This window comes from Telmatherina bonti (genome assembly GCF_933228915.1).
Source record: "Telmatherina bonti genome assembly, chromosome: 2".
NCBI lineage: Eukaryota > Metazoa > Chordata > Actinopteri > Atheriniformes > Telmatherinidae > Telmatherina > Telmatherina bonti.
The window spans coordinates 8,643,165-8,664,673 of record NC_136620.1 but is presented as its reverse complement, the minus strand read 5'-3'; the positions used below and the strand labels follow the sequence as shown (position 1 = coordinate 8,664,673).

General features: G+C 33.0%; 1 protein-coding gene across 1 annotated transcript in view; it reads left to right on the top strand.

Moving 5' to 3' along the window:
- lonp2 (lon peptidase 2, peroxisomal) overlaps window positions 1–21,174 on the top strand; it is an 84,190-nt gene extending 63,016 nt beyond the window's left edge. The window contains exons 16-17 of the mRNA XM_079254814.1: window positions 20,028–20,218; window positions 20,301–21,174. Coding sequence (XP_079110940.1) covers window positions 20,028–20,218; window positions 20,301–20,531 — 422 coding nt within the window. The 3' untranslated portion in view covers window positions 20,532–21,174. The remainder of the gene's footprint in view (window positions 1–20,027; window positions 20,219–20,300) is intronic.
- The last annotated feature ends 335 nt before the right edge of the window (window positions 21,175–21,509 follow it).

Genomic DNA, 21,509 nt, shown 5'->3' with positions numbered 1-21,509 from the left:
TACTACTAACAGTCATTTACTACAGTAGTACTACTAACAGTCATTTACTACAGTAGTACTACTAACAGTCATTTACTACAGTAGTACTACTAACAGTCATTTACTACAGTAGTTCAACTAACAGTCATTTACTACAGTAGTACTACATAACAGTCATTTACTACAGTAGTACTACTTAACAGTCATGTAATACAGTAGTACTACTTAACAGTCATGTACTACAGTAGTACTACTTAACAGTCATTTACTACAGTAGTACTACATAACAGTCATTTTCTACAGTAGTACTACTAACAGTCATTTACTACAGTAGTACTAACAGTCATTTTCTACAGTAGTACTACTAACAGTCATTTACTACAGTAGTACTACTAACAGTCATTTACTACAGTAGTACTAACTGTCATTTACTACAGTAGTACTACATAAGTCATTTTCTACAGTAGTACTACAAAGTCATTTACTACAGTAGTACTAACTGTCATTTACTACAGTAGTACCACTAACAGTCATTTACTACAGTAGTACTACTAACAGTCATTTACTACAGTAGTACTACTAACAGTCATTTACTACAGTAGTACTACTAACAGTCATTTACTACAAGGTAGTTCAACTAACAGTCATTTACTACAGTAGTACTACATAAGTCATTTACTACAGTAGTACTACATAACAGTCATTTACTACAGTAGTACTACTTAACAGTCATGTAATACAGTAGTACTACTTAACAGTCATGTACTACAGTAGTACTACTTAACAGTCATTTACTACAGTAGTACTACATAACAGTCATTTTCTACAGTAGTACTACTAACAGTCATTTACTACAGTAGTACTAACTGTCATTTACTACAGTAGTACTACTAAGTCATTTACTACAATAGTACTACTTAACAGTCATTTACTACAGTCGTAGTACTTAGTAGTACTACTAAGTCATTTACTACAGTAGTACTACTAGCAGTCATTTACTATAGTAGTACTACATAACAGTCATTTTCTACAGTAGTACTACTAAGTCATTTACTACAGTAGTACTAACTGTCATTTACTACAGTAGTACTACTAACAGTCATTTACTACAGTAGTACTACTAACAGTCATTTACTACAGTAATACTTCTAACAGTCATTTACTACAGTAGTACTACTAACCGTCATTTACTACAGTAGTACTACTAAGTCATTTACTACAGTAGTACTACTAACAGTCATTTACTACAGTAGTACTACTAACAGTCATTTACTACAGTAGTACTAAGTCATTTTCTACAGTAGTACTACTAACAGTCATTTACTACAGTAGTACTACTTAACAGTCATTTACTACAGTAGTACTACTTAAGTCATTTATTACAGTCGTAGTACTTAGTAGTACTTAGTAGTACTACTAACAGTCATTTTCTACAGTAGTACTACTAAGTCATTTACTACAGTAGTACTAACTGTCATTTACTACAGTAGTACTACTAACAGTCATTTACTACAGTAGTACTACTAACAGTCATTTACTACAGTAGTACTACTAACAGTCATTTACTACAGTAGTACTACTAACAGTCATTTACTACAGTAGTACTACATAACAGTCATTTTCTACAGTAGTACTACTAAGTCATTTACTACAGTAGTACTAACTGTCATTTACTACAGTAGTGCTACTAACAGTCATTTACTACAGTAGTACTACTAACAGTCATTTACTACAGTAGTACTAACAGTCATTTACTACAGTAGTACTACATAAGTCATTTACTACAGTAGTACTAACAGTCATTTACTACAGTAGTACTACTAACAGTCATTTACTACAGTAGTACTAACAGTCATTTACTACAGTAGTACTACTTAAGTCATTTACTACAGTCGTATTACTTAGTAGTACTTAGTAGTACTACTAACAGTCATTTACTACAGTAGTACTACTAACAGTCATTTACTACAGTAGTACTAACAGTCATTTTCTACAGTAGTACTACTAACAGTCATTTACTACAGTAGTACTACTAACAGTCATTTACTACAGTAGTACTAACTGTCATTTACTACAGTAGTACTACATAAGTCATTTTCTACAGTAGTACTACAAAGTCATTTACTACAGTAGTACTAACTGTCATTTACTACAGTAGTACCACTAACAGTCATTTACTACAGTAGTACTACTAACAGTCATTTACTACAGTAGTACTAACAGTCATTTACTACAGTAGTACTACTTAAGTCATTTACTACAGTCGTATTACTTAGTAGTACTTAGTAGTACTACTAACAGTCATTTACTACAGTAGTACTACTAACAGTCATTTACTACAGTAGTACTAACAGTCATTTTCTACAGTAGTACTACTAACAGTCATTTACTACAGTAGTACTACTAACAGTCATTTACTACAGTAGTACTAACTGTCATTTACTACAGTAGTACTACATAAGTCATTTTCTACAGTAGTACTACAAAGTCATTTACTACAGTAGTACTAACTGTCATTTACTACAGTAGTACCACTAACAGTCATTTACTACAGTAGTACTACTAACAGTCATTTACTACAGTAGTACTACTAACAGTCATTTACTACAGTAGTACTACTAACAGTCATTTACTACAGTAGTTCAACTAACAGTCATTTACTACAGTAGTACTACATAAGTCATTTACTACAGTAGTACTACATAACAGTCATTTACTACAGTAGTACTACTTAACAGTCATGTAATACAGTAGTACTACTTAACAGTCATGTACTACAGTAGTACTAAACAGTCATTTACTACAGTAGTACTACATAAGTCATTTTCTACAGTAGTACTACTAACAGTCATTTACTACAGTAGTACTAACAGTCATTTTCTACAGTAGTACTACTAACAGTCATTTACTACAGTAGTACTACTAACAGTCATTTACTACAGTAGTACTAACTGTCATTTACTACAGTAGTACTACATAAGTCATTTTCTACAGTAGTACTACAAAGTCATTTACTACAGTAGTACTAACTGTCATTTACTACAGTAGTACCACTAACAGTCATTTACTACAGTAGTACTACTAACAGTCATTTACTACAGTAGTACTACTAACAGTCATTTACTACAGTAGTACTACTAACAGTCATTTACTACAGTAGTTCAACTAACAGTCATTTACTACAGTAGTACTACATAAGTCATTTACTACAGTAGTACTACATAACAGTCATTTACTACAGTAGTACTACTTAACAGTCATGTAATACAGTAGTACTACTTAACAGTCATGTACTACAGTAGTACTACTTAACAGTCATTTACTACAGTAGTACTACATAACAGTCATTTTCTACAGTAGTACTACTAACAGTCATTTACTACAGTAGTACTAACTGTCATTTACTACAGTAGTACTACTAAGTCATTTACTACAATAGTACTACTTAACAGTCATTTACTACAGTCGTAGTACTTAGTAGTACTACTAAGTCATTTACTACAGTAGTACTACTAGCAGTCATTTACTATAGTAGTACTACATAACAGTCATTTTCTACAGTAGTACTACTAAGTCATTTACTACAGTAGTACTAACTGTCATTTACTACAGTAGTACTACTAACAGTCATTTACTACAGTAGTACTACTAACAGTCATTTACTACAGTAATACTTCTAACAGTCCTTTACTACAGTAGTACTACTAACCGTCATTTACTACAGTAGTACTACTAACAGTCATTTACTACAGTAGTACTACTAACAGTCATTTACTACAGTAGTACTAATAACAGTCATTTACTACAGTAGTACTACTAACAGTCATTTACTACAGTAGTACTAAGTCATTTTCTACAGTAGTACTACTAACAGTCATTTACTACAGTAGTACTACTTAACAGTCATTTACTACAGTAGTACTACTTAAGTCATTTATTACAGTCGTAGTACTTAGTAGTACTTAGTAGTACTACTAACAGTCATTTTCTACAGTAGTACTACTAAGTCATTTACTACAGTAGTACTAACTGTCATTTACTACAGTAGTACTACTAACAGTCATTTACTACAGTAGTACTACTAACAGTCATTTACTACAGTAGTACTACTAACAGTCATTTACTACAGTAGTACTAACAGTCATTTACTACAGTAGTACTACTAACAGTCATTTACTACAGTAGTACTACTTAACAGTCATGTACTACAGTAGTACTACTTAACAGTCATGTACTACAGTAGTACTACTTAACAGTCATTTACTACAGTAGTACTACATAACAGTCATTTGCTACAGTAGTACTACTAACAGTCATTTACTACAGTAGTACTAACTGTCATTTACTACAGTAGTACTACTAAGTCATTTACTACAATAGTACTACTTAACAGTCATTTACTGCAGTAGGACCACTAACAGTCATTTACTACAGTAGTACTACTAACAGTCATTTACTACAGTAGTACTACTTAAGTCATTTACTACAGTCGTAGTACTTAGTAGTACTTAGTAGTACTACTAACAGTCATTTACTACAGTAGTACTACTAACAGTCATTTACTACAGTAGTACTAACTGTCATTTACTACAGTAATACCACTAACAGTCATTTACTACAGTAGTACTACTTAACAGTCATTTACTACAGTAGTACTACTAACAGTCATTTACTATAGTAGTACTACTAACAGTCATTTACTACAGTAGTACTACTAACAGTCATTTTCTACAGTAGTACTACTAACAGTCATTTACTACAGTAGTACTACTAACAGTCATTTACTACAGTAGTACTACTAGCAGTCATTTACTACAGTAGTACTACTTAACAGTCATTTACTACAGTAATACTTCTAACAGTCATTTACTACAGTAGTACTACTAACAGTTATTTACTACAGTAGTACTACTTAACAGTCATTTACTACAGTCGTAGTACTTAGTAGTACTTAGTAGTACTACTAAGTCATTTACTACAGTAGTACTAACTGTCATTTACTACAGTAGTACTACTTAAGTCATTTACTACAGTAGTACTACTTAACAGTCATTTACTACAGTAGTACTAACAGTAATTTACTACAGTAGTACTACTAACAGTCATTTACTACAGTAGTACTACTAGCAGTCATTTACTATAGTAGTACTGCTAACAGTCATTTACTACAGTAGTACTACTAACAGTCATTTACTACAGTAGTACTACTAACAGTCATTTACTACAGTAGTACTACTAGCAGTCATTTACTACAGTAGTACTACTTAACAGTCATTTACTACAGTAATACTTCTAACAGTCATTTACTACAGTAGTACTACTAACAGTCATTTACTACAGTAGTACTACTTAACAGTCATTTACTACAGTCGTAGTACTTAGTAGTACTTAGTAGTACTACTAACAGTCATTTACTACAGTAGTACTACTAACAGTCATTTACTACAGTAGTACTACTAACAGTCATTTACTACAGTAGTACTACATAACAGTCATTTACTACAGTAGTACTAACAGTCATTTACTACAGTAGTACTACTAACAGTCATTTACTACAGTAGTACTACTTAAGTCATTTACTACAGTCGTATTACTTAGTAGTACTTAGTAGTACTACTAACAGTCATTTACTACAGTAGTACTACTAAGTCATTTACTACAGTAGTACTACTAAAAGTCATTTACTACAGTAGTACTACTAACAGTCATTTACTACAGTAGTACTACTAACAGTCATTTACTACAGTAGTACTAACTGTCATTTACTACAGTAGTACTACATAAGTCATTTTCTACAGTAGTACTACTAAGTCATTTACTACAGTAGTACTAACTGTCATTTACTACAGTAGTACCACTAACAGTCATTTACTACAGTAGTACTACTAACAGTCATTTACTACAGTAGTACTACTAACAGTCATTTACTACAGTAGTATTACTAACAGTCATTTACTACAGTAGTTCAACTAACAGTCATTTACTACAGTAGTACTACATAAGTCATTTACTACAGTAGTACTACATAACAGTCATTTACTACAGTAGTACTACTAACAGTCATTTACTACAGTAGTACTACTTAACAGTCATGTAATACAGTAGTACTACTAAACAGTCATGTACTACAGTAGTACTACTTAACAGTCATTTACTACAGTAGTACTACATAACAGTCATTTTCTACAGTAGTACTACTAACAGTCATTTACTACAGTAGTACTAACTGTCATTTACTACAGTAGTACTACTAAGTCATTTACTACAATAGTACTACTTAACAGTCATTTACTACAGTAGTACTACTAACAGTCATTTACTACAGTAGTACTACTAACAGTCATTTACTACAGTAGTACTACATAACAGTCATTTACTACAGTAGTACTAACAGTCATTTACTACAGTAGTACTACTTAAGTCATTTACTACAGTAGTACTAACAGTCATTTACTACAGTAGTACTACTAACAGTCATTTACTACAGTAGTACTACTTAAGTCATGTACTACAGTAGTACTACTTAACAGTCATGTACTACAGTAGTACTACTTAACAGTCATTTACTACAGTAGTACTACTAACAGTCATTTACTACAGTAGTACTACTAGCAGTCATTTACTACAGTAGTACTACATAACAGTCATTTTCTACAGTAGTACTACTAAGTCATTTACTACAGTAGTACTAACTGTCATTTACTACAGTAGTACTACTAACAGTCATTTACTACAGTAGTACTACTTAACAGTCATGTACTACAGTAGTACTACTTAACAGTCATGTACTACAGTAGTACTACTTAACAGTCATGTACTACAGTAGTACTACTTAACAGTCATTTACTACAGTAGTACTACTTAAGTCATTTACTACAGTCGTAGTACTTAGTAGTACTTAGTAGTACTACTAACAGTCATTTACTACAGTAGTACTACTAACAGTCATTTACTACAGTAGTACTACTAACAGTCATTTACTACAGTAGTACTACTTAAGTCATTTACTACAGTTGTAGTACTTAGTAGTACTTAGTAGTACTACTAACAGTCATTTACTACAGTAGTACTACTAACAGTCATTTACTACAGTAGTACTGTCATTTACTACAGTAGTACTACTAACAGTCATTTACTACAGTAGTACTACTAACAGTCATTTACTACAGTAGTACTACTAACAGTCATTTACTACAGTAGTACTAACTAAGTCATTTACTACAGTAGTACTACTTAAGTCATTTACTACAGTAGTACTACTAGCAGTCATTTACTACAGTAGTACTACATAACAGTCATTTTCTACAGTAGTACTACTAAGTCATTTACTACAGTAGCACTAACTGTCATTTACTACAGTAGTACTACTAACAGTCATTTACTACAGTAGTACTACATAACAGTCATTTACTACAGTAGTACTAACTGTCATTTACTACAGTAGTACTACTAACAGTCATTTACTACAGTAGTACTATTAACAGTCATTTACTACAGTAGTACTACTAACAGTCATTTACAACAGTAGTACTACTTAACAGTCATTTACTACAGTCGTAGCACTTAGTAGTACTTAGTAGTACTACTAACAGTCATTTACTACAGTAGTACTACTAACAGTCATTTACTACAGTAGTACTAACTGTCATTTACTACAGTAATACCACTAACAGTCATTTACTACAGTAGTACTACTTAACAGTCATTTACTACAGTAGTACTACTAACAGTCATTTACTATAGTAGTACTACTAACAGTCATTTACTACAGTAGTACTACTAACAGTCATTTTCTACAGTAGTACTACTAACAGTCATTTACTACAGTAGTACTACTAACAGTCATTTACTACAGTAGTACTAACTGTCATTTACTACAGTAGTACTACTAACAGTCATTTACTACAGTAGTACTACTTAACAGTCATGTACTACAGTAGTACTACTTAACAGTCATGTACTACAGTAGTACTACTTAACAGTCATGTACTACAGTAGTACTACTTAACAGTCATTTACTACAGTAGTACTAACTGTCATTTACTACAGTCGTACTACTAACAGTCATTTACTACAGTAGTACTACTAACAGTCATTTACTACAGTAGTACTACTAACAGTCATTTACTACAGTAGTACTACATAACAGTCATTTACTACAGTAGTACTAAAAGTCATTTACTTCAGTAGTACTACTAACAGTCATTTACTACAGTAGTACTACTTAAGTCATTTACTACAGTCGCAGTACTTAGTAGTACTTAGTAGTACTACTAACAGTCATTTACTACAGTAGTACTACTAACAGTCATTTACTACAGTAGTACTACTTAAGTCATTTACTACAGTCGTAGTACTTAGTAGTACTTAGTAGTACTACTAACAGTCATTTACTACAGTAGTACTACTAACAGTCATTTACTACAGTAGTACTACTTAAGTCATTTACTACAGTTGTAGTACTTAGTAGTACTTAGTAGTACTACTAACAGTCATTTACTACAGTAGTACTACTAACAGTCATTTACTACAGTAGTACTGGCATTTACTACAGTAGTACTACTAACAGTCATTTACTACAGTAGTACTACTAACAGTCATTTACTACAGTAGTACTAACTAAGTCATTTACTACAGTAGTACTACTTAAGTCATTTACTACAGTAGTACTACTAGCAGTCATTTACTACAGTAGTACTACATAACAGTCATTTTCTACAGTAGTACTACTAGCAGTCATTTACTACAGTAGTACTACATAACAGTCATTTTCTACAGTAGTACTACTAAGTCATTTACTACAGTAGCACTAACTGTCATTTACTACAGTAGTACTACTAACAGTCATTTACTACAGTAGTACTACATAACAGTCATTTACTACAGTAGTACTACTAAGTCATTTACTACAATAGTACTACTTAACAGTCATTTACTACAGTAGTACTACTAACAGTCATTTACTACAGTAGTACTACTAACAGTCATTTACTACAGTAGTACTACTTAACAGTCATTTACTACAGTCGTAGCACTTAGTAGTACTTAGTAGTACTACTAACAGTCATTTACTACAGTAGTACTACTAACAGTCATTTACTACAGTAGTACTAACTGTCATTTACTACAGTAATACCACTAACAGTCATTTACTACAGTAGTACTACTAACAGTCATTTACTATAGTAGTACTACTAACAGTCATTTACTACAGTAGTACTACTAACAGTCATTTTCTACAGTAGTACTACTAAGTCATTTACTACAGTAGTACTACTAACAGTCATTTACTACAGTAGTACTACTAACAGTCATTTACTACAGTAGTACTACTAGCAGTCATTTACTACAGTAGTACTACTTAACAGTCATTTACTACAGTAATACTTCTAACAGTCATTTACTACAGTAGTACTACTAACAGTCATTTACTACAGTAGTACTACTTAACAGTCATTTACTACAGTCGTAGTACTTAGTAGTACTTAGTAGTACTACTAACAGTCATTTACTACAGTAGTTCAACTAACAGTCATTTACTACAGTAGTACTACTAACAGTCATTTACTACAGTAGTACTACTAACAGTCATTTACTACAGTAGTACTACTTAACAGTCATTTACTACAGTCGTAGCACTTAGTAGTACTTAGTAGTACTACTAACAGTCATTTACTACAGTAGTACTACTAACAGTCATTTACTACAGTAGTACTAACTGTCATTTACTACAGTAGTACTACTAAGTCATTTACTACAATAGTACTACTTAACAGTCATTTACTACAGTAGTACTACTAACAGTCATTTACTACAGTAGTACTACTAACAGTCATTTACTACAGTAGTACTACTTAACAGTCATTTACTACAGTCGTAGCACTTAGTAGTACTTAGTAGTACTACTAACAGTCATTTACTACAGTAGTACTACTAACAGTCATTTACTACAGTAGTACTAACTGTCATTTACTACAGTAATACCACTAACAGTCATTTACTATAGTAGTACTACTTAACAGTCATTTACTACAGTAGTACTACTAACAGTCATTTACTATAGTAGTACTACTAACAGTCATTTACTACAGTAGTACTACTAACAGTCATTTTCTACAGTAGTACTACTAACAGTCATTTACTACAGTAGTACTACTAACAGTCATTTACTACAGTAGTACTACTAACAGTCATTTACTACAGTAGTACTACTAGCAGTCATTTACTACAGTAGTACTACTTAACAGTGATTTACTACAGTAATACTTCTAACAGTCATTTACTACAGTAGTACTACTAACAGTCATTTACTACAGTAGTACTACTTAACAGTCATTTACTACAGTCGTAGTACTTAGTAGTACTTAGTAGTACTACTAACAGTCATTTACTACAGTAGTTCAACTAACAGTCATTTACTACAGTAGTACTACTAACAGTCATTTACTACAGTAGTACTACTAGTCATTTACTATAGTAGTACTATATAACAGTCATTTTCTACAGTAGTACTACTAAGTCATTTACTACAGTAGTACTAACAGTCATTTACTACAGTAGTACTACTAACAGTCATTTACTACAGTAGTACTACTTAAGTCATTTACTACAGTAGTACTAACAGTCATTTACTACAGTAGTACTACTAACAGTCATTTACTACAGTAGTACTACTTAAGTCATGTACTACAGTAGTACTACTTAACAGTCATGTACTACAGTAGTACTACTTAACAGTCATTTACTACAGTAGTACTACTAACAGTCATTTACTACAGTAGTACTACTAGCAGTCATTTACTACAGTAGTACTACATAACAGTCATTTTCTACAGTAGTACTACTAAGTCATTTACTACAGTAGTACTGTCATTTACTACAGTAGTACTACTAACAGTCATTTACTACAGTAGTACTACTTAACAGTCATGTACTACAGTAGTACTACTTAACAGTCATGTACTACAGTAGTACTACTTAACAGTCATGTACTACAGTAGTACTACTTAACAGTCATTTACTACAGTAGTAATACTAACAGTCATTTACTACAGTAGTACTAACTGTCATTTACTACAGTCGTACTATTAACAGTCATTTACTACAGTAGTACTACTAACAGTCATTTACTACAGTAGTACTACATAACAGTCATTTACTACAGTAGTACTAAAAGTCATTTACTTCAGTAGTACTACTAACAGTCATTTACTACAGTAGTACTACTTAAGTCATTTACTACAGTCGCAGTACTTAGTAGTACTTAGTAGTACTACTAACAGTCATTTACTACAGTAGTACTACTAACAGTCATTTACTACAGTAGTACTACTTAAGTCATTTACTACAGTCGTAGTACTTAGTAGTACTTAGTAGTACTACTAACAGTCATTTACTACAGTAGTACTACTAACAGTCATTTACTACAGTAGTACTACTAACAGTCATTTACTACAGTAGTACTACTTAAGTCATTTACTACAGTTGTAGTACTTAGTAGTACTTAGTAGTACTACTAACAGTCATTTACTACAGTAGTACTACTAACAGTCATTTACTACAGTAGTACTGTCATTTACTACAGTAGTACTACTAACAGTCATTTACTACAGTAGTACTACTAACAGTCATTTACTACAGTAGTACTACTAACAGTCATTTACTACAGTAGTACTAACTAAGTCATTTACTACAGTTGTAGTACTTAGTAGTACTTAGTAGTAATACTAACAGTCATTTACTACAGTAGTACTACTAACAGTCATTTACTATAGTAGTACTACTAACAGTCATTTACTACAGTAGTACTACTAACAGTCATTTTCTACAGTAGTACTACTAAGTCATTTACTACAGTAGTACTACTAACAGTCATTTACTACAGTAGTACTACTAACAGTCATTTACTACAGTAGTACTACTAGCAGTCATTTACTACAGTAGTACTACTTAACAGTCATTTACTACAGTAATACTTCTAACAGTCATTTACTACAGTAGTACTACTAACAGTCATTTACTACAGTAGTACTACTTAACAGTCATTTACTACAGTCGTAGTACTTAGTAGTACTTAGTAGTACTACTAACAGTCATTTACTACAGTAGTTCAACTAACAGTCATTTACTACAGTAGTACTACTAACAGTCATTTACTACAGTAGTACTACTAACAGTCATTTACTACAGTAGTACTACTTAACAGTCATTTACTACAGTCGTAGCACTTAGTAGTACTTAGTAGTACTACTAACAGTCATTTACTACAGTAGTACTACTAACAGTCATTTACTACAGTAGTACTAACTGTCATTTACTACAGTAGTACTACTAAGTCATTTACTACAATAGTACTACTTAACAGTCATTTACTACAGTAGTACTACTAACAGTCATTTACTACAGTAGTACTACTAACAGTCATTTACTACAGTAGTACTACTTAACAGTCATTTACTACAGTCGTAGCACTTAGTAGTACTTAGTAGTACTACTAACAGTCATTTACTACAGTAGTACTACTAACAGTCATTTACTACAGTAGTACTAACTGTCATTTACTACAGTAATACCACTAACAGTCATTTACTATAGTAGTACTACTTAACAGTCATTTACTACAGTAGTACTACTAACAGTCATTTACTATAGTAGTACTACTAACAGTCATTTACTACAGTAGTACTACTAACAGTCATTTTCTACAGTAGTACTACTAACAGTCATTTACTACAGTAGTACTACTAACAGTCATTTACTACAGTAGTACTACTAACAGTCATTTACTACAGTAGTACTACTAGCAGTCATTTACTACAGTAGTACTACTTAACAGTGATTTACTACAGTAATACTTCTAACAGTCATTTACTACAGTAGTACTACTAACAGTCATTTACTACAGTAGTACTACTTAACAGTCATTTACTACAGTCGTAGTACTTAGTAGTACTTAGTAGTACTACTAACAGTCATTTACTACAGTAGTTCAACTAACAGTCATTTACTACAGTAGTACTACTAACAGTCATTTACTACAGTAGTACTACTAGTCATTTACTATAGTAGTACTATATAACAGTCATTTTCTACAGTAGTACTACTAAGTCATTTACTACAGTAGTACTAACAGTCATTTACTACAGTAGTACTACTAACAGTCATTTACTACAGTAGTACTACTTAAGTCATTTACTACAGTAGTACTAACAGTCATTTACTACAGTAGTACTACTAACAGTCATTTACTACAGTAGTACTACTTAAGTCATGTACTACAGTAGTACTACTTAACAGTCATGTACTACAGTAGTACTACTTAACAGTCATTTACTACAGTAGTACTACTAACAGTCATTTACTACAGTAGTACTACTAGCAGTCATTTACTACAGTAGTACTACATAACAGTCATTTTCTACAGTAGTACTACTAAGTCATTTACTACAGTAGTACTGTCATTTACTACAGTAGTACTACTAACAGTCATTTACTACAGTAGTACTACTTAACAGTCATGTACTACAGTAGTACTACTTAACAGTCATGTACTACAGTAGTACTACTTAACAGTCATGTACTACAGTAGTACTACTTAACAGTCATTTACTACAGTAGTAATACTAACAGTCATTTACTACAGTAGTACTAACTGTCATTTACTACAGTCGTACTATTAACAGTCATTTACTACAGTAGTACTACTAACAGTCATTTACTACAGTAGTACTACATAACAGTCATTTACTACAGTAGTACTAAAAGTCATTTACTTCAGTAGTACTACTAACAGTCATTTACTACAGTAGTACTACTTAAGTCATTTACTACAGTCGCAGTACTTAGTAGTACTTAGTAGTACTACTAACAGTCATTTACTACAGTAGTACTACTAACAGTCATTTACTACAGTAGTACTACTTAAGTCATTTACTACAGTCGTAGTACTTAGTAGTACTTAGTAGTACTACTAACAGTCATTTACTACAGTAGTACTACTAACAGTCATTTACTACAGTAGTACTACTAACAGTCATTTACTACAGTAGTACTACTTAAGTCATTTACTACAGTTGTAGTACTTAGTAGTACTTAGTAGTACTACTAACAGTCATTTACTACAGTAGTACTACTAACAGTCATTTACTACAGTAGTACTGTCATTTACTACAGTAGTACTACTAACAGTCATTTACTACAGTAGTACTACTAACAGTCATTTACTACAGTAGTACTACTAACAGTCATTTACTACAGTAGTACTAACTAAGTCATTTACTACAGTAGTACTACTAACAGTCATTTACTACAGTAGTACTACTAGCAGTCATTTACTACAGTAGTACTACTTAACAGTGATTTACTACAGTAATACTTCTAACAGTCATTTACTACAGTAGTACTACTAACAGTCATTTACTACAGTAGTACTACTTAACAGTCATTTACTACAGTCGTAGTACTTAGTAGTACTTAGTAGTACTACTAACAGTCATTTACTACAGTAGTTCAACTAACAGTCATTTACTACAGTAGTACTACTAACAGTCATTTACTACAGTAGTACTACTAGTCATTTACTATAGTAGTACTATATAACAGTCATTTTCTACAGTAGTACTACTAAGTCATTTACTACAGTAGTACTAACAGTCATTTACTACAGTAGTACTACTAACAGTCATTTACTACAGTAGTACTACTTAAGTCATTTACTACAGTAGTACTAACAGTCATTTACTACAGTAGTACTACTAACAGTCATTTACTACAGTAGTACTACTTAAGTCATGTACTACAGTAGTACTACTTAACAGTCATGTACTACAGTAGTACTACTTAACAGTCATTTACTACAGTAGTACTACTAACAGTCATTTACTACAGTAGTACTACTAGCAGTCATTTACTACAGTAGTACTACATAACAGTCATTTTCTACAGTAGTACTACTAAGTCATTTACTACAGTAGTACTGTCATTTACTACAGTAGTACTACTAACAGTCATTTACTACAGTAGTACTACTTAACAGTCATGTACTACAGTAGTACTACTTAACAGTCATGTACTACAGTAGTACTACTTAACAGTCATGTACTACAGTAGTACTACTTAACAGTCATTTACTACAGTAGTAATACTAACAGTCATTTACTACAGTAGTACTAACTGTCATTTACTACAGTCGTACTATTAACAGTCATTTACTACAGTAGTACTACTAACAGTCATTTACTACAGTAGTACTACATAACAGTCATTTACTACAGTAGTACTAAAAGTCATTTACTTCAGTAGTACTACTAACAGTCATTTACTACAGTAGTACTACTTAAGTCATTTACTACAGTCGCAGTACTTAGTAGTACTTAGTAGTACTACTAACAGTCATTTACTACAGTAGTACTACTAACAGTCATTTACTACAGTAGTACTACTTAAGTCATTTACTACAGTCGTAGTACTTAGTAGTACTTAGTAGTACTACTAACAGTCATTTACTACAGTAGTACTACTAACAGTCATTTACTACAGTAGTACTACTAACAGTCATTTACTACAGTAGTACTACTTAAGTCATTTACTACAGTTGTAGTACTTAGTAGTACTTAGTAGTACTACTAACAGTCATTTACTACAGTAGTACTACTAACAGTCATTTACTACAGTAGTACTGTCATTTACTACAGTAGTACTACTAACAGTCATTTACTACAGTAGTACTACTAACAGTCATTTACTACAGTAGTACTACTAACAGTCATTTACTACAGTAGTACTAACTAAGTCATTTACTACAGTAGTACTACTTAAGTCATTTACTACAGTAGTACTACTAGCAGTCATTTACTACAGTAGTACTACATAACAGTCATTTTCTACAGTAGTACTACTAAGTCATTTACTACAGTAGCACTAACTGTCATTTACTACAGTAGTACTACTAACAGTCATTTACTACAGTAGTACTACATAACAGTCATTTACTACAGTAGTACTAACTGTCATTTACTACAGTAGTACTACTAACAGTCATTTACTACAGTAGTACTATTAACAGTCATTTACTACAGTAGTACTACTAACAGTCATTTACAACAGTAGTACTACTTAACAGTCATTTACTACAGTCGTAGCACTTAGTAGTACTTAGTAGTACTACTAACAGTCATTTACTACAGTAGTACTACTAACAGTCATTTACTACAGTAGTACTAACTGTCATTTACTACAGTAATACCACTAACAGTCATTTACTACAGTAGTACTACTTAACAGTCATTTACTACAGTAGTACTACTAACAGTCATTTACTATAGTAGTACTACTAACAGTCATTTACTACAGTAGTACTACTAACAGTCATTTTCTACAGTAGTACTACTAACAGTCATTTACTACAGTAGTACTACTAACAGTCATTTACTACAGTAGTACTACTAACAGTAATTTACTACAGTAGTACTACTAGCAGTCATTTACTACAGTAGTACTACTTAACAGTCATTTACTACAGTAATACTTCTAACAGTCATTTACTACAGTAGTACTACTAACAGTCATTTACTACAGTAGTACTACTTAACAGTCATTTACTACAGTCGTAGTACTTAGTAGTACTTAGTAGTACTACTAACAGTCATTTACTACAGTAGTTCAACTAACAGTCATTTACTACAGTAGTACTACTAACAGTCATTTACTACAGTAGTACTACTAACAGTCATTTACTACAGTAGTACTACATAACAGTCATTTACTACAGTAGTACTAACTGTCATTTACTACAGTAGTACTACTAAGTCATTTACTACAATAGTACTACTTAACAGTCATTTACTACAGTAGTACTACTAACAGTCATTTACTACAGTAGTACTACTAACAGTCATTTACTACAGTAGTACTACTTAACAGTCATTTACTACAGTCGTAGGACTTAGTAGTACTTAGTAGTACTACTAACAGTCATTTACTACAGTAGTACTACTAACAGTCATTTACTACAGTAGTACTAACTGTCATTTACTACAGTAATACCACTAACAGTCATTTACTACAGTAGTACTACTTAACAGTCATTTACTACAGTAGTACTACTAACAGTCATTTACTATAGTAGTACTACTAACAGTCATTTACTACAGTAGTACTACTAACAGTCATTTTCTACAGTAGTACTACTAACAGTCATTTACTACAGTAGTACTACTAACAGTCATTTACTACAGTAGTACTACTAACAGTCATTTACTACAGTAGTACTACTAGCAGTCATTTACTACAGTAGTACTACTTAACAGTCATTTACTACAGTAATACTTCTAACAGTCATTTACTACAGTAGTACTACTAACCGTCATTTACTACAGTAGTACTACTTAACAGTCATTTACTACAGTCGTAGTACTTAGTAGTACTTAGTAGTACTACTAACAGTCATTTACTACAGTAGTTCAACTAACAGTCATTTACTACAGTAGTACTACTAACAGTCATTTACTACAGTAGTACTACTAACAGTCATTTACTATAGTAGTACTATATAACAGTCATTTTCTACAGTAGTACTACTAAGTCATTTACTACAGTAGTACTAACTGTCATTTACTACAGTAGTACTACTAACAGTCATTTACTACAGTAGTACTACTAACAGTCATTTACTACAGTAGTACTACATAACAGTCATTTACTACAGTAGTACTAACAGTCATTTACTACAGTAGTACTACTAACAGTCATTTACTACAGTAGTACTACTTAAGTCATTTACTACAGTAGTACTAACAGTCATTTACTACAGTAGTACTACTAACAGTCATTTACTACAGTAGTACTACTTAAGTCATGTACTACAGTAGTACTACTTAACAGTCATGTACTACAGTAGTACTACTTAACAGTCATTTACTACAGTAGTACTACTAACAGTCATTTACTACAGTAGTACTACTAGCAGTCATTTACTACAGTAGTACTACATAAGTCATTTACTACAGTAGTACTAACAGTCATTTACTACAGTAGTACTACTAACAGTCATTTTCTACAGTAGTACTACTAAGTGATTTACTACAGTAGTACTAACTGTCATTTACTACAGTAGTACTACTAACAGTCATTTACTACAGTAGTACTAACAGTCATTTACTACAGTAGTACTACTAACAGTCATTTACTACAGTAGTACTACTTAACAGTCATGTACTACAGTAGTACTACTTAACAGTCATTTACTACAGTAGTACTACTTAACCGTCATTTACTACAGTAGTACCACTAACAGTCATTTACTACAGTAGTACTACTTAACAGTCATTTACTACAGTAGTACTACTAACAGTCATTTACTACAGTAGTACTACTAACAGTCATTTACTACAGTAGTACTAACAGTCATTTACTACAGTAATACCACTAACAGTCCTTTACTACAGTAGTACTACTTAACAGTCATTTACTACAGTAGTACTACTAACAGTCATTTACTACAGTAGTACTACTAACAGTCATTTACTACAGTAGTACTTTTAACAGTCATTTACTACAGTAGTACTACTAACAGTCATTTTCTACAGTAGTACTACTAACAGTCATTTACTACAGTAGTACTACTTAACAGTCATTTACTACAGTAGTACTACTAACAGTCATTTACTACAGTAGTACTACTAACAGTCATTTACTACAGTAGTACTACATAACAGTCATTTACTACAGTAGTACTAACAGTCATGTACTACAGTAGTACTACTTAACAGTCATGTACTACAGTAGTACTAACAGTCATGTACTACAGTAGTACTACTAGCAGTCATTTTCTACAGTAGTACTACTAAGTCATTTACTACAGTAGTACTAACTGTCATTTACTACAGTAGTACTACTAACAGTCATTTACTACAGTAGTACTACTAACAGTCATTTACTACAGTAGTACTAACAGTCATTTACTACAGTAGTACTACTAAGTCATTTACTACAGTAGTACTACTTAACAGTCATGTACTACAGTAGTACTACTTAACAGTCATTTACTACAGTAGTACTACTTAACCGTCATTTACTACAGTAGTACTACTAACAGTCATTTACTACAGTAGTACTACTTAAGTCATTTACTACAGTAGTACTACATAACAGTCATTTACTACAGTAGTACTACATAACAGTCATTTACTACAGTAGTACTACTTAACAGTCATTTACTACAGTAGTACTACTAACAGTCATTTACTACAGTAGTACTACTAACAGTCATTTACTACAGTAGTACTACTAACAGTCATTTACTACAGTAGTACTACATAACAGTCATTTACTACAGTAGTACTACTTAACAGTCATTTACTACAGTAGTACTACTAACAGTCATTTACTACAGTAGTACTACTAACAGTCATTTACTACAGTAGTACTACTAACAGTCATTTACTACAGTAGTACTACTAACAGTCATTTACTACAGTAGTACTACTTAACAGTCATTTACTGCAGTAGTACCACTAACAGTCCTTTACTACAGTAGTACTACTTAACAGTCATTTACTACAGTAGTACTACTAACAGTCATTTACTACAGTAGTACTACTAACAGTCATTTAACGGACCAGAACTGATGCTGGGAAAAACATATTTCACAGCTGAAAAGTGTAATAGTACTACAATAATAATAATCGTAATAGTCGTACTACACTGTTAAATTAGTCTGGTAATAAGCTCAATAAGTCTAAATCTTTTTATGATTTTAACCCTTTCATGCATGGTGGTCCTGTAGTGGGGACCTGTTTACAAGCTTTTTTCTTGCATATTCATTAACGAGGAGGGTATTGAAGTGGTTGGTTTTTTTGGGGTTTTTTTTTTTACAAAAATGTGAAAATTGTTGCATTGTTTTTATTATTTATTCATGCATGAAAGGGTTAATGAACTTTAAGTATTCAAGTATTTACAGCGAGTCATTTTGTTCCACTTAAAGCACTGCATGTACGTACTGACATTCTGACTTGTATGTACCTACCTGTGATTTCTGACTGTTCACACAGTGGTGGGGGGTCCGGATCCTTCAGAAGGGACAGACATCCACCTCCACTTTCCAGCCGGAGCCGTCACCAAGGACGGCCCCTCTGCTGGTGTTACCATAGTAACCTGCCTGGCTTCCCTGTTTAGTGGACGTTTGGTTCGATCCGATGTCGCCATGACGGGGGAGATTACGCTAAGAGGGCTGGTGCTGCCGGTCAGTTTTTACATTTGTGACTTGTTATACGGATATTCCACATCGGAAGTTCCTGCCAACCGGGTCTTTCTGTCCGCCACAGGTGGGCGGGATCAAGGACAAGGTCCTGGCGGCCCACAGGGCCGGAGTAAAGCGCGTCATCCTCCCGAAGCGCAACGAGAAGGACCTGGAGGAGCTTCCGGCCAACGTCCGAGCCGACCTCGACTTCGTCACCGCCTCAAACCTGGACGAGGTGCTCAACGCTTCCTTCGACGGAGGGTTTCCAGGGGCAACCAGTGCACGCACACGCCCTCAACTCAGCAGTAAACTGTAAACACTGACATTACATTTCCTGAGTCGTCCGAACGAAGCCGTTAGACCTCCTGATGAGCAGAAACGTTTAATCCAGATACTTTTATGGCTGATGATCTGAATTAAAACTGTCTCCTTGTAGCTTCACTGTTAGCGTTGCTAATAGCAACCACATTAACGGTGCCATAATATTCATTTTGATCTGCTCTTGTTTGATTTTTTTTTTGTTAATTTTGCTCTTAGAAATAAAAAAAATTATGCACAAAACTTATTTTTAATCCAATAAAACACCTTTTATCAACATGATTTATAGTCAGTACTGGTTTGTCTAAACGCTATGAAAGGTTACGAGTCAACAGAGCATTTTCGGCTTTCTGAACACGACCGCCCGGAGGGGTCGATCGATCGATCGAGGCTGTAACCGAGTGCAGGTGTGTTGATGGAGAGTAGAAGTCCGGACCTGATGATCCGGGAGAGTTTGAGCGGGAATTTGATCTCAGCCCGTCTAAACGAAGACGCCTTGAACGAAGCAGGTCGTCTATGTTTTTATTTCTGGCTGAATCTTGTCCTCAGTCTCAGCATGTGAGATTAAAATCTTCTAACATCCAGCAGCAAGTCTTCGTACACCCAGGCTGCATGTGCGACCGCTTCTGTAAAACCAGAAGCTGAAAGCAGGAATAAAGATATTTACCTTCTCAGAAGGTGTCCGTTCTGTTTTGTTGATTCTGAGTCGACTGAAGAATAAATGGATCAGTGTGTGTGTGTGTGTGTGTGTGTGTGTGTTTCCACTGCGCTACAGATGTGGGTTGTTTTTCTCTCCCCTGTTGCGACGTAATGTGAAACACCAGTGCAACTTGTTCTTTTTTAAATAAAAAAGTTCATAGATGGATGCAGAAAACATCACATATGAAGCCAAACACGCGGGAGGAATTACGGAGAAGAAAAACAAGTTCAGTGTGGAGAATTTGTCCCACTTATTAGTGGAATAAACTTTATTGCA